Source organism: Schistocerca americana, chromosome X (assembly GCF_021461395.2).
Source record: "Schistocerca americana isolate TAMUIC-IGC-003095 chromosome X, iqSchAmer2.1, whole genome shotgun sequence".
Classification (NCBI taxonomy): Eukaryota; Metazoa; Arthropoda; class Insecta; order Orthoptera; family Acrididae; genus Schistocerca; species Schistocerca americana.
In genome coordinates this window covers 594,798,005-594,812,586 of record NC_060130.1, presented here as the reverse complement: position 1 = coordinate 594,812,586, position 14,582 = coordinate 594,798,005, and the positions used below count along the sequence as shown (strand labels likewise).

Below are 14,582 nucleotides of genomic sequence, written 5' to 3'. Positions count from 1 at the left end.
GCAAATGAGTTCACGCAAATTCATTTTTTTTTAAACATACAAAAATACTTTTTTGGCCTGCCCCAGCTCGTAAACCATCTACCAATTTATTTCTAGTGTTAACTGTATTATGATTACCAACATTTATCGTCTTTTTGCCAGTTATAAATATCTAGTGATATCCTTGTGCCAGCTATATTGTTGAGACCCATTAACCCGCTCTAACATTTCATTGGCCTTGGGTAACGTTTTTAATTCTATCATCATTTCTGTTTGTGATTTTTTTTTAGTGTAAATGAAGCTCCAATAAAATTCTAACCCTGTGGCTAAATTTTTTCCGAATCCGTTGTTGCCGTTAGATCACTCGCAGATTATAAACTGTGCACGTAGGAAGAGTCTTCTTTCCAGCAGTCAATCTTGTCTAGCAGAGATGTTCACTTTGCCGCACATGGAATGCGGATTTAATAGTTGACCTTAAAGGAGCAGTAAATGGCAGTAACTTCGTGAAAACGAACTTTCATTTATCAAAATAGACGTAGTTCAATTCAACTATTTTCATTAAGACAGCACAGTAACAGAGCTTCCTACATTAAAAGAAATCCCTAAAAGGCGTTTCGAGGAACGTCCCACTGACGCTACTCTTCGTCATAAGTGTTCCAATCACCGAACTCAACCTTTGCATTGAATAAAACGTGCAGGATGTGGCGTCGGAACCGGATCTCCACCTTTACGCGCAGGCAGTCCCTGCGAGCACGCCAACAAGAGCGACGCAAAGCTGCAGCTAGCTGCGACCTCTTTCGGTAGTCACAGTTCTAGCGTTGGTTCGGTCTGTCAGTAACATGTCTTCGGTTAACTTCAATGAGAAAGAAGTGCTTGCGGAAGCTAGAGACGGAAGCGAGTGCCCCTCCGGCAAACGCGGTTAACCTGGTACATATACTTGTTAGAGCACATAACCAAGTGCGGAGTATGAATGCAAAATACAGGTTCTATAAAGTGTACTCGCTGAACTCGTCACGTCTAGCTGACATGAAAGTCCAACCTGATGGCAATACTATAAGTTTTCTTCATCAGGAAAGCAAGTAACTATCGAAGGCATGGCGGGAAACTACGTATTGTTTAATGGAGTCTCTGCGACTAGAATCATGTCAGCGTCAGCAAATATATGGCGCACAGCCTCTTTGTTTTCACCACGATGTAAAATAATATTGCGTATACTTCCCTGTAGTCTGTCGGTACCACGTATCTGCTTCTTCGTATTGCTGAATACATATCCTATGTATCTGTTCAAATTATTAACGTGCAGTCCAATTTTCACAAAATTTTCGGTGGCGTAACTATAATAGATATCCTGGATACATAACTCGCAATTCCCCAGAGTGCGCACTTGATAACGAGAGACCACAGAGATAGATTTATGATTTGAAATCGCGATGAAAATACAGTATGTGCACGGCGTAAAATGTTTCTCCAGAAGCATTTGATCGTGGTATACATCAATCTATAGTTAGGGGGGGGGGGGGAGGGGGAGAGAGAGAGAGAGAGAGAGAGAGAGAGAGAGAGAGAGAGAGAGAGAGATGCTGGGATGTTATGTACGGCGTTAACTCACCTTCGTGTGCAAGAAGGCGAGAGATTTGTTGACGTTCTCCACTTTGTGCACGCGCATTTTGCCGTTGTTGGGTTTGCCGAGCTTCTCACCAGAGATTATTTCCAGCAACTTCAGCAGCTTCTTCCCATCCGCCAAATCGGTAAATAGATCGTCCACTTCCATTCTTGCCTGTCACAAAATAAACACAATCACACATCTGCTATTATAAAAAAATAAAATATAAGGTCACGTGCGTTTACAAGTGAGACACAATTGGTTGCTACGAATTAAGGTACTAGGAAATCACAAATAAAATTTTACGTGTGGTGGAGGTACTCTTCCAACGTAAAGCCGTAGATAATCCAGAAATCTCTAAGTATGCTGAGTCATCTACGTAAAATTTAAGTCCCTGATTGCGAATCTTTTATCAGTAGCTGAATCTCTTCTCATTTTACAACAAGTTGACTTCAAACCTGGCAAAATTTTTCATCAATAAACTCTCAACTTAATACAATAAACTGAGGGTTGTTTACAAGAACATACCACAGGAACAGTTTTTGTGTAGATAGCTACAGTGTATTATATAGCCCTCTTGAAAGAACTATAGAAAACGACAGTATTCCTGATACTAAAACTTCAAGAGGATAGTTTGAAAAGCGTGTCTGCACTGACGCTATCTGAAGGCTAGCGCCTTTTTACTTAAAGCAGCTGATGTCGCTAAACGGTAGCATTAACCTATGGTACTCCCGTACACTGGAACTTCTGACGAGATAGGCAAGACAAAGCGATCAGGATGGGGTATTACATTGTATACCGTCTCACTCGCAAGGATAAGAGAGAACCTTGTAATAGCTGCAAATATTTTGTTGATTCTGAAGAGCAGCGCAGAATATGACTACATCAAAACACTGTGTTGCAACTTCCTAGCAGATTAAGTCTACAATCCAGACCGAGACTCGAACCCGAAACCTTGCCATCCGCGGCAAGGCTCTTCCAGACTGAATTATCCGGGCACGACTCACGATCTCCCTCATTGCTTCACTTCTGCTAATACCTCTACCTCTCTCCTACTTTCAAAACTCAACCCAAGTCCTTCTGCAACGTTTCGGAACTAGTACTACCGGCAGAAAGGATATGGAGAGGAACAGGTTATTCACAGCTTAACCCTGTGTGTCAACATAAAAAATTAATTTTAAAATTTTTCGCAAAATTTATCTTTATTACCCTAATGAGCAACGAATAGAAGGTGAAATTGATACAAAGTCGACAATCAGTTGTTTTAAATTTGTGATTTCACTCTAGAATCACGGACAAAGTTTTCAACCACCCATCATTTCATGAGATATATTTGAAAGCCATTTCGCATTATTCCTTGACACAATCCCACAGCTCGAAACTGCTGTGAACTCATAATGCCTAAACAAATTCTAGTCCTAAAGAACAAGCAAAACTGGCCTAAAATTTAATAAGTTTATATCAAAAGTACATACAGTTCCAGTGGTTTCATTTCGAAAGCACTAATAACAGCAGTCCTCCACACCCAAATTTACATTACAATAACTTTACACATACATGATTTAACGATCATTAATTTTTTTAAAAAAATCACATGTCACAATCTCCTACAATCAAGTAGCATCATCTCCGCGCCGACTGTTGCACTGGACGCTATGAGTGGCTGCTTCAGTTCACTATACACGTTCACTACATACGTAGAAGTACCTCATTGTACCACTAGATGCATCTCTCTCGCAGTATCATCGGTGGTTTCACACGAAAGGCACTGGTACTTAAAAAATAATTAATAAAATGGTAGTTTCAGGCGGAAACCACCGGTATTCAAAAGGTTAAGGAATTGTTTCCACAATGAATCTCACTTTGCAGCGAAGTGCACGCTGTTTTGAAACTTCCTAGCAAATAAAAACCGTGTGTCGATGCGGGACTCTAACCTAGAAGCTGTCTTCCGTGAACGCACGACACACCACTCGCCCCCACAATTTCACTTCTGCCAGTACCTCTTACCTACTTTCAAACTTCACAAGCAGGGTTACGGGTATTCTTACGGAAGTGTTGGGGCGTAGCGCCATACATCACTCCAACAGAAATCTTGCGATACATAATAGCCGCCGCGTGACCACTACGGTCGCAGGTCCGAATCCTGCCTCGGGCATGGATGTGTGTGATGTCCTTAGGTTAGTTAGGTTTAAGTAGTTCTAAGTTCTAGGGGACTGATGACCTAAGAAGTTAAATCCCATAGTGCTCAGAGCCATTTGAACCATAATAGCCGCGCCGCCACGGTGTCAACGCGGGTAGCTTGACAGAAGGTAGACCTACCATAACGCAGTTCAAGAAAAGCTCTTCATATAACATTACAATATGATGTGGCCTATCTACCTAGACTGTAATGGCGCAGCTTGCTTTTTGTCAGTCAGCCAGTTCACCACTCATGACAGTAACTGATTATCTACCGATGCTGACTTTTATACCAGCGTACTGCACTGTTGAATGTCGTTTATTTTCAGGTGAGGTAACAAGCAAAATATCAAATTTACAGTTCGTAGCACGTGAAGTATCTCAGTTTTCCATGAGAACATGAGCCAAGAACGTCAATTTAAAACATATAAATGCCAACACCACTAGACGCATGGAAACGAGAGTGTGTTTATGCTTTGCGAAACTGCCGCTTGACTTAGGGCGTGAAAGCGAAGACGTAAAGTGCATGCCGGAAAATTTGGTTGAGAGCACCTCGATGATGTTAATGAGTTCCCAGCAATATCCTGTCCTTGTTTATGGGAAGCCATGACAAAGTTAAGGACTTCACTGTGTATGCACGCATTATTATTCTGTTGCACATAGAAATGTCAGATTTCAGGAAGATGTAAAATACATGTTCTGAAACCCTGTCACATATGAGTTTGTTAGCCTGATATCTGACAGTATACACACAGAGAACGCGTGTTAATCACACCTAACTCCTTTCCTTCACGAGTTTCAGCTGAACCACGGAGCAACAGAAACAATTAACAACATTCAACAGAGTTTTGGATCTGACACAGTAAACCCTATAGCTGTGTAATGGTGCACAGGTGTTTTTCATAAAATTATAAACTGATTAACGATGTTAAGTCCTGCGGCCATGAGTGAAATTGAGCCCGAACAAGAAGAGGTCTAAACGGGTCATCATCATGAAGTAGCACGGCTCAAAGTTACACATGTCCCACTAAGAGAGAGACTAACATTATTGAGTGTGTAGCCAACTTCTAACACCGCAAAAACCCAGTTTTGCGTCTTTCATCGACGAAAGAGATACGCATACAGAGCGATCCAAGTCACATTTAAAGGAGCAATGTACGCACTCAAACAACTTGGGTATTATCCTGGGCAAGGCTCTGACACATACGCAGCAATGTGCCGACACCAGGAAAGCCAGTGACACTAATAGTTGTCGGCTCAAACTCGGATGCTTAACTACAAGTGGTAAAAGCAACAGGTTTGGCAATTTGCTACTCTTGCTATGATTAAGCATTTCGCAGATGGTACAAATCCGCTAACGCTAACCAAGTTTACGTCACACACGACAAAACATACAGAGTCATCACCAGCTGCCTCAAACTTCCTCCCACATAGTATTTACCACCTGGCTGGAATAGCTCCATCGACAATTCCACGGGAGACAACTGCCCACCAATAGAGAGGGAAACAGTCCACTTGTGAACAACACCCACTCTACGGCTACCCTAAGGTTAAAACAAAGAAATAGCTTCCGCAAAGTAACCGTGGACTACGAACATCAAACTCAGTGGAATGGCGTAACTTCAAAATGATCATTACTGGCTCGAACTATCAGAGTAGCTAGTGGCCGCCATCTCAAAACCGACGAAGTCTGGAAATCCTTCAACATACCGCGAACAGGAATATAAAGTTCAAAGCAGAGCTCCTAAATCTGGGATATCCAGTACCACCTAAATTCCACAACTGTGACATCCAGGCAGCCTAACACATGTGTTCCTGCTCTGATTGCTCCACTCAAGTGCAGCATCGAGCACCTCTTGACCAACAATTCATAATGCAATAGACGTAGTCTGCTTCTGGCCTAAAAAGCTATATCACTTGTAAAAATTGCAACAACTTGAAGGAATGAATTCAATTCAGGGCGATTAGAACACTGTTCCGACATTTAATCATTAAGGCTGCAGAGAGATAGCAAGATAGCATACATGTCGGCTCAAAAGCAGATTGTGTGACTTACAAAACGCTCACAAAGGGAAGAACCGTCAAACGAAGTCACAATACGAAAGCAAATGCCAGTAATTCTCATCGACGTCAAACAGCGCAACATTAGCGTTCAGATGACGTGCGCCAGTTAGTGCTGGTGATAGCTACAACCTCCTTCATATTTTAGACTTTAAGCTACCCTAATTCAGACAGAACCAGCCATTACAATAAATACGTGCTATCGACTTCGCTTTATTCATGAAATCGGCTTGTGATTACCAACGATGCAAAATGATCGGACTCGGGAAAATGATCTTGTCACACTGTGACATTTTGGTTGGTGCAGTGTCAATGCCGCTAAAACAGTTGGAAGAGGGTAATATGCAACAATGAGCGAGTACTGGATCGTACAGTGAGGCCACAGCAGACAGTAAGTAACCACCATCTAGCGCGCATCGCCGTGTGGGATAGCACAGATCGTCCGGCCCCAGTGGAGGCTCTAAGTGTACACCTGTTGGCGTCTACGGGTCCACGCTGTCTGCTGATTTCGTTTTTGTGACATATACGCCATGGGGTCGATTTCCAGTGTCCAGAAACAACAAGCGGCTCACACTACAATGGGCATTTGAACGTCGAAACTGGCACAAGGTACTGAGTGGCACTTTCTAACCAGTACCGCAGTGATGGCACCATCTACTTCCGCGACGACCGCAATCTTGCAGGCAGCATGTTTTAGCCGTGTAACTGAGAATCTCAAATATAGCAGTTTGGAGTGCTCACGTGTAAAACATGTAAACCATATTTATTAATGACTATCTGAATACAAATCGATGCATCACGCTGGTTTAAGAGCTCGAGATACCAGCCCACGTTCAGGCAACTCTGCATGCCCCGTTTCTACTATAGAACACTGCCCAGCTACATGAGGCGGCTTTTATAAGGACACAACGTGCCTCGCTGATTTACATGTCCGCACGTTCTCCCGACTTATCTGGGACATAACTGGTCGGCAACTTGTTCTTCACCGTTCCCAATGACCACTGCTGATGTTCTGTGAACTGCTGTACAAATAGGGTGGAAATGGGTTCCTCAGGAACATATCCTACTATGATTCTATGTCTCAGCGTTTAGACGCTATGGTTGCAGCACGTAGGGTGTTCACCACATATTGCATTTTTGAAATCAAAGATCACGTACCGTAATGCCAGTCATTTCTATATTGACGTGTACCTAATCTGTGATCTGAAATTCATTTAAATCATATATTGTCCTCGATATAATTTTCAAGAACCTTAGTATTCTCAAGGAAAGATTTCTGTGCCGTGTGCGAATGAACATACTTTACAGCAGTAGTGCATTTCTGTAATTGAGGTGTATCATTTATACCGATGCGCCAAAACATTATGACCACCGACCACAGCGCGTCACGTGACGCGGTAAGCAAAATACGAGGGGCGTTCAATATGCAATGCAACACTTTTTTTCTGAAAGCAGGTTGATTTTATTCAGGATCCCAATACACCGTATTATGTACCTCTCCATGCTTGCATGGTATCACTCTACTAGTCGACGTCGCAGCCGTCTTGGTGCATCAATACCTTCCCCGTCACTCGCGTCTTCTTCCTGCGAAGTGCATCCTTAATTGGGTCAAACAGATTGAAGTCGGAAAGTGCGAGATCCGGGCTCCAGGGTGGATGAGGGAGAACAGTCCAATGGTTTAGTGAGCTGCTTCGCGTGCGTCAGCACTACCAACAGAGACCCCTAGTTTGCAGCGAGATAGTTGTGATCCGTCAATCCCCTCGACTCGAGTGAGTGTGTCCGCGCGTTACAACAGTGCAGGAGTCGTAGTTGTGTACGGCCGGCCGGCACGCGGCAAATCGGACAGGTTTGCGGGACCTGTGTTGGTGATGACAGGGGCCTCGCCCAACGACTCGCCCTGCTTTTGTTCATTGCCAGGTCTCCGCAGACATTCTGCAAGCGCCTATGAATATCTGCAATGCTCTGGTTTTCCGCCAAAAGAAACTCAGTGACAGCTCTCTGGTTGGAATGCACCTCCGTTTCAGACGGCATCTTCAAGGCTACGTATAGCGTCGCCACCTATCTGAACTTCATGAAACTAGAGGGGCTGAAGTGGGAATATTCAACCATGTCCCGCAACAAATTCCGCATTTTTTTCAACCGAAATTGGCCAAGAAAAAAATGTGTTGCATAACTTATTGAACGCCCCTCGCGTTTAAGCGGAGCAGAGACGAATTTAGAACCGTTCTAGGGACGATACGGGCCGGAAATTGGGAAATCCACCAACATACGCAACTTTGACAACGGGTAGACTGCTATGGCCCGGAATATCTCACAACCGGCGAAGCTGGTGGGCTAGTCGTGTGCTCTCGAGCTTCTACTGAAAGTGGTTTGAAGGACGGTGAAACCACGACTAGGCGACAAAATGTTGTACGTCCTCGCCTTATCACACAAAGTGGAGGTCGGAGGCTTGCCTGCTCTGTAATGCAAGATAGACAGCGATCTTGGAGAAAGGCTGCTGGAGAAAGGCTGCTCGAAACATGCATGACGCGGACGGAGGTCGATGGGGATAGTATTGCTTGACGGAGGTCGATGGGGGTAGTATTGCTTACGGAGACATTTTTTATGGGCTTCCATGGGACTTCGGGTAGCGACCTACAGCATCAGGACAACTGTGGATGACATGAACATTACTGCAGGCCAGCTGCATCCCTTCATGTCTTTCCTGAAGCCGATGTCATCTCCCAGTAGGATAATTGTCCGCGTCACACGGCTGGAATCGTGCTACAGTGGTTTGATGAGCGTGATAGAGAACTCTTGTTGAGGTTCAAAAAATGGTTCAAATGGCTCTGAGCACTATACGACTTAACTTCTGAGGTCATCAGTCGCCTAGAACTTAGAACTAATTAAACCTAAGGACATCACACACATCCATGCCCGAGGTAGGATTCGAACCTGCGACCGTAGCGGTCGCTCGGCTCCAGACCGTAGCGCCTAGAACCGCAAGGCCACTCCGGCCGGCCTTTTGTTGATGTATTGACCACCAGATTCGTCTGCTCATAATCCAGTGGACCATATCAGGGACGCTATTGGGCGTCAGCTCCGCGCGCACGAACCAACGGTCCGCAATTTACGGGATTTGCGTCACCTGTGCGTAGACATCTGGTACCAAGTACCTCAGAAAACCTACCAAGGACTTGTCTAATCCAGGACCGTAGCTGTACTGCATTCCAAAGGTGGACCAGCACTCTGTTAAGCAGGTATTCATAATGTTTTGGCTCATTAGTTCAGCGTCTGAATGTTAAATAGGAGTGTGCGAGCAGCAAATGGGGCATATGGACCGGCTACAAACGCGAAGTCGCATTACCAGCAACAGCCACAATCCCAGTTACCGAGAAGTTCAACTTGCTTAGCATTTTTACGTTCACAAATGCAGGCGCATTTGGCAGAAACGTTTGTGCCGAAAAATAGGAAAAATTAATTTCCATACAGTTCTTCCTCTTCTGTACTTCGCGTCATTCCAAGCACGAAATAAAGAACGTCTAAGCGAGCCTGGCTCCATATTTCCCCATTTCTAATAATGATGTTGATTTTTTGTGGTTACTAATGCACGAATTTTCAAGGGACCTTTTGAAATTTAACTTGATTAACTTGGATTCCTAAAATATGATCCCAGTTCCGCGTGTAAGATAAATTCAGTGATGATTATTATTTTCAACAAGCCGAATATTGCCGCGCGGCGTAGCCGAGCTGTCTGAGGCGCCTTGTCACGGTACGTGCGTCAGATGTTCGACTCCTCAATCAGTCACGGGTGTGTGTGTTGTCCCTTGCGTAATTTAATTTAAGTTAGATTAAGTAGTGTGTAGGCTTAGGAACCGATGACCTCAGCAGTTTGGTCCCATAAAAACTTACAAAAAATAAATAAATAAATTTATGCGTACAGCAGGAAGTTATTAATCACCAACAATTAAGGATTATTAGGGCTGACGTTTTTCCACAACGATTTCTGAATTGATGTTGACAGGTATAGTGCGTTACCAAATGTGTAAGATCCTAATATCTTACATAAGTGTACACGGTAGCCGTAAACAAAGTGTTATCCATTGTTATTACCTTCTACAGAATGTCCCAAGTTGCGGTCAGCGGGTCTCGGAACGCAAAATTACATCCTAAGCCGATTTAATAACACTGTGGAAATATTAATGAGAATTGCCTAACCGAGAAATGAATTCTTATTACGTCTAATTAAGTCCATCGCCTCAACCGCTGAGTAATTCGTTCTGTTTCTTGTGTATTCTGTCACCGCCTTCCAGCACACACACGCGTCACTGTGCAGAAAAAGACGTTCTACTCATAAGGTCCTCACGTCACTGCCAAGCTCACAAAAGGCTATCTGCTGTGCGAGAACCTTAAAAGTGTTTCCTTCTTTGTTCGTGCTGCTCAGTTCTGCCATATCTGTCAGTCACTGCAAATTTAGTAGTAAGTCTAAAGGCGGCGAAGCACGATACAACACCAGGTGGATGAATATCACAGCGTTTTCAGTGTTGCAGCAAAAGGAGCTAAAAGACTCTATAGTTTAATACAAAAGAGGAAAAAAAATACTGAGAGAAATGGCTTTGTCATCGTTGGACATCTCTATTTCGGATCGATTACCATCGAGTTTGTTTACAGGTTCTCGTGCGACAGAACCAAATGCGTTACACCTTGTTTAGAAGAGAAAGAAGATATTTTTTCATACCTTATTTTATCTTTAAAAAGGCTTCTGGCAGATAAAACCACCAATACTAGTGTCTTGTCTACCATTACCGGTTCGGAAATAGAAGGTTAGCTTCAGCAGCTGGCATTAGAAATAACTTTTAAAGAAAATTTTCAAGTCTCATGACAACTTTAAAAAGTTCGCGTTAAATCTGCACTGAATAAAATTTATCTAAAACTGAACAAGATTACTGCTTCACGTTATCACATGTTCTCGCATCCTTGTTCATATTTGGTCTTCCGTTTGTGTATGTCTTGACGACGAGCTACTCAGATCTTTTAGTAGTTGTTCACTGATCACAACAGTGTGTTATTGAAGGACATCTTCTGAACACCATGAGCTGCAATTGAAATGTTTATTACCCAAACCGGTATTCGGGTATATAACCCACGGTCAGTGGCATCTGATATTGAGAAACAAACAACTGTCTGTACATACATATCTACAACATGACAACTGTACATATAATAGCAGAAACGTATGCCTACTTATGTATCTCTGTATCAATGAAATGCATGTCAGTTATACGTACTGTATGATGTTCAACTTTATGTGCATCTAGAAAGCAAACAATAATGTGGGTACGTAGAACCCAGTTACGCAGTTACGACGACATCTAGGGTAATACGATAGGATATGATACCCGTCCTATGTCATAGTACACAGGTTGTTTATGCTACTGTTGTCAAATCTTAGGCAGAGACAGTTCTTAATCACGTCTGACGTAACTGTTATATATTGTAAACATGGAACCACTTTCTTGGAACTGAGAGTCAAAAGAGTCTATATAACCCGTCTTTTGTTACTTCTATGATGCGAATTATATACATCTGACACGTACTCACATACGTAAAATGCTGCATGTGGTCAATTGGTATATGAGGGTAAAATATATACGATATGCATAAAATCGCAAAATAAGACAGCAAATCATGTCCAAATCTGACGAGATAGAGAGAGGCTCGAAACTTAACTTATTCGATGAAAACACTGTTGAAATTTTGTGTATACATCTCACTCCGAAACACTTTTTTTTCGTTCAGTATGTTGTCCGCACTCTTCGTCATATGGGTGTATATTTTAATTTTTCGATAATGTTTAATAATCTGCCTTTTTCTGATTTGTAAACTGAGACAAACAGAAACTGGTGAATTAGGTGACCTCACTGAATTAGTTCCATCTCAGAGCCATTTTACCTTCAATGGCCACATATACGAAAAAAAAGGAGGCCTAGCTATAGGGAACTGCCTTTCAGGAACACTCCGAAATATATTTTTTGATCATATCGAGAACGATTTTTTTAAATTACCATGAAATGACTAAAAACGTCACATACTATCGCCGTTATGTAGATTATACACTAGTCTAGTTTGATGGCACCATTGGCGAAGCTAATAGATGTTACCAAAAATTTAATCAGTTAATATCATCTTCACCATTAAACACGAAGAGAAAGGGAGTATCAATTTTTTGGACAGAAAGTTAAAAGAGAAGGAGATACCAATCTTTTCAACATATTCCAGAAACCCAATACAGCTCACTGCATAATTCATAGCAGTTCTTATCATACACGGTCCCGTAAAGAGGCATATTTCTGCTCAGCGATTGACAAGTTAATCAAATACCCTTTAAATAGGCGAATATTAATGCTGAATTACACTAGGTGATCAAAAGTATCCGGACACCTGGTTGAAAATGACCTACAAGTTCGTAGCGCCCTCCATCGGTAATGCTGGAAGTCAATATGGTGTTGGCCCACCCTAAACCTTGATGACAGCTTCCACTCCTGCAGGCGTACATTCAATCAGGTGCTGGAAGGTTTCTTGGGGAATGGGAGCCCATTCTTCACGGAGTACTGCACTGAGGAGAGGTCTCGATGCCGGTCGGTGAGGCCTGGCACGAAGTCGGCATTCTAAAACACCCCAAAGGTGTTCAATAGGATTCAGGTCAGGACTCTGTGCAGGCCAGTCCATTACAGGGATGATATTGTCGTGTAACCACTCCGCCACAGGCCGTGCATTATGAACAGGTGCTCGATCGTGTAGAAAATTGCAATCACCATACCCGAATTGCTCTACACACTGGGAAGCAAGAAGGTGCTTAAAACATCAATGTAGGCCTGTGCTGTGATAGTTGGTTGGTTGGTTGGTTGTTTGAGGTTAAAGGGACCAAACAGCAAGGTCATCAGTCCCTTGTTTCAAATAGACTCCATTCTGCTAACGGGACATCTCAGTATAGTCAGAAAAATAAAACGGATAAAGGGGAAACGTAAAAGAGCAGTCACGTTGTCATTAGTAAAAACAAATGAGGGAAGTTGGCAAGAGAACGAACCCAACACTATGCTGAAACAGCATAGGCAAGACCACCTGTGACTTAAAAGGTACAACTGCTATAATGCAGAAAGTACGTATGGGAATAGAAAAACTAACCAAGCCTTAAAAAGAAGGGGTAAAAACAGAGTAAAAGGGAAAGAAAAGAGGATTCCAGTCAGGGAGGTGAATCGGGAATCTCTGAACACTGCCTACAGTGGGAGACACCCAAACACTCACCGCCCTGCCCCAACACCAGAGGGAGATTAAAAACTTTAAAACTGAGAATAAAAACCACTCTCCCGGAGGAAACCTAGAACCAAAGAGACCATCCGGGAATCGTCAGCCAACATCAAAGGTAAAGTGTGGGGGAGTCTGTACTTAGCACGCAGAGCCAAAAGAAGGGGGCATTCAACCAAAATGTGGGCCACTGACTGGAAGGCTCCACAACCACATAGCGGGGGTGGCTCGTCACGCAAAAGGAAACCATGGGTCAGCCTGGTATGGCCAATGCGGAGACGACACAGTGTGGTCGAGTCCTTGCGGGAGAGGCTAAAGGAAGAACGCCATGGGCCTGTATTCACCTTAATGGCACGAAGTTTATTAGACAGTGGAGTAGCCTCCCAAGAATTGGCCCATGACTGTGCAAAGTGGGATTTGATGTGAAGCCGTAAATCCGCTGCAGGAGGGGTTACAGAAAACGGGGGGTAAGTAACTGCTCCCCCAGCCAAACGATCAGCGAGCTCATTACCCGGGATACCCACATGGCCGGGACCCATAGGAAGTCAATGGAACAAGCAGCACGGTGAAGAACAGCGAGATGATCATGGATGGCAGAGACCAAGGGATGGCGCGAAAAACACCGGTCAATAGCAAGAAGGCCACTCATCGAGTCCGTACATAACAAAACGCGGTTGTGTTGGGATTGTTTAATAAAGGTAAGGGCCCGGGAAATTGCCATCAATTCCGCAGTAAACACCCCACATGAGGGTGGCAGTAGATGATTTTCCGTTCCAACAAAGGACGTGAAGGCATACCCAACATGATCAGCAGATTTAGAGCCATCAGTGTAAAAAACAACAGCATCCCGAAACTCCCATAAAATTTGGCGGAAAAAGGAACGGAACACCACCGGGGGGATGGAATCTTTCGGACCGCGGCGGAGATCCATCCGAATTCGAGGCCGAGGAACTAACCAAGGAGGGGTGGAGGGGAGGGAGCGAGGAAGACAGGACAAAGAAGGAAGCCGAAAATCACGGGTAAGAGACGCAAGGCGCAGCCCAACCGGTAAACCCGCCCGAGGGCGGGAGTCAGGCGGGCGACGTCCATGGTCTGGGAATAGGATAGAATAGGAAGGATGAGCGGGAGAAGAACGGATAGTAAGGGCATAAGACACCAGAAGCTGGGACCGCCGAACAGAAAGGGGGGGGATCCCAGCTTCAACCAGGAGACTATCAACAGGGCTAGTAGGGAAGGCACCGGTGGCCAAACGGATACCACGATGGTGGACTGGATCCAGCACGTGCAGCGTGGAAGGAGCAGCTGAACCATAAACTTGACAACCATAGTCCAAACGTGACAGAACTAGAGCACGATAAAGACGGAGAAGGAGGGAACGGTCCGCACCCCAGGAGGAGTGGGCAAGGAAGCGAAGGACATTGAGTTTACGGAAACATCCTACCTTCAGGAGTCTGATATGGGGCAGCCAAGTGAGCTTGTT

At 44.0% G+C, this 14,582-nt stretch overlaps 1 protein-coding gene across 1 annotated transcript in view; it reads right to left on the bottom strand.

The window, feature by feature from the left end:
* The window catches only part of LOC124556669 (spectrin beta chain, non-erythrocytic 1), a 309,565-nt gene that overhangs the window by 208,360 nt on the left and 86,623 nt on the right, over positions 1 to 14,582 (bottom strand). Inside the window, exon 3 of the mRNA XM_047130637.1 lies at positions 1,586 to 1,753. Within this exon, the coding sequence (XP_046986593.1) occupies positions 1,586 to 1,753 (168 nt within the window). The remainder of the gene's footprint in view (positions 1 to 1,585; positions 1,754 to 14,582) is intronic.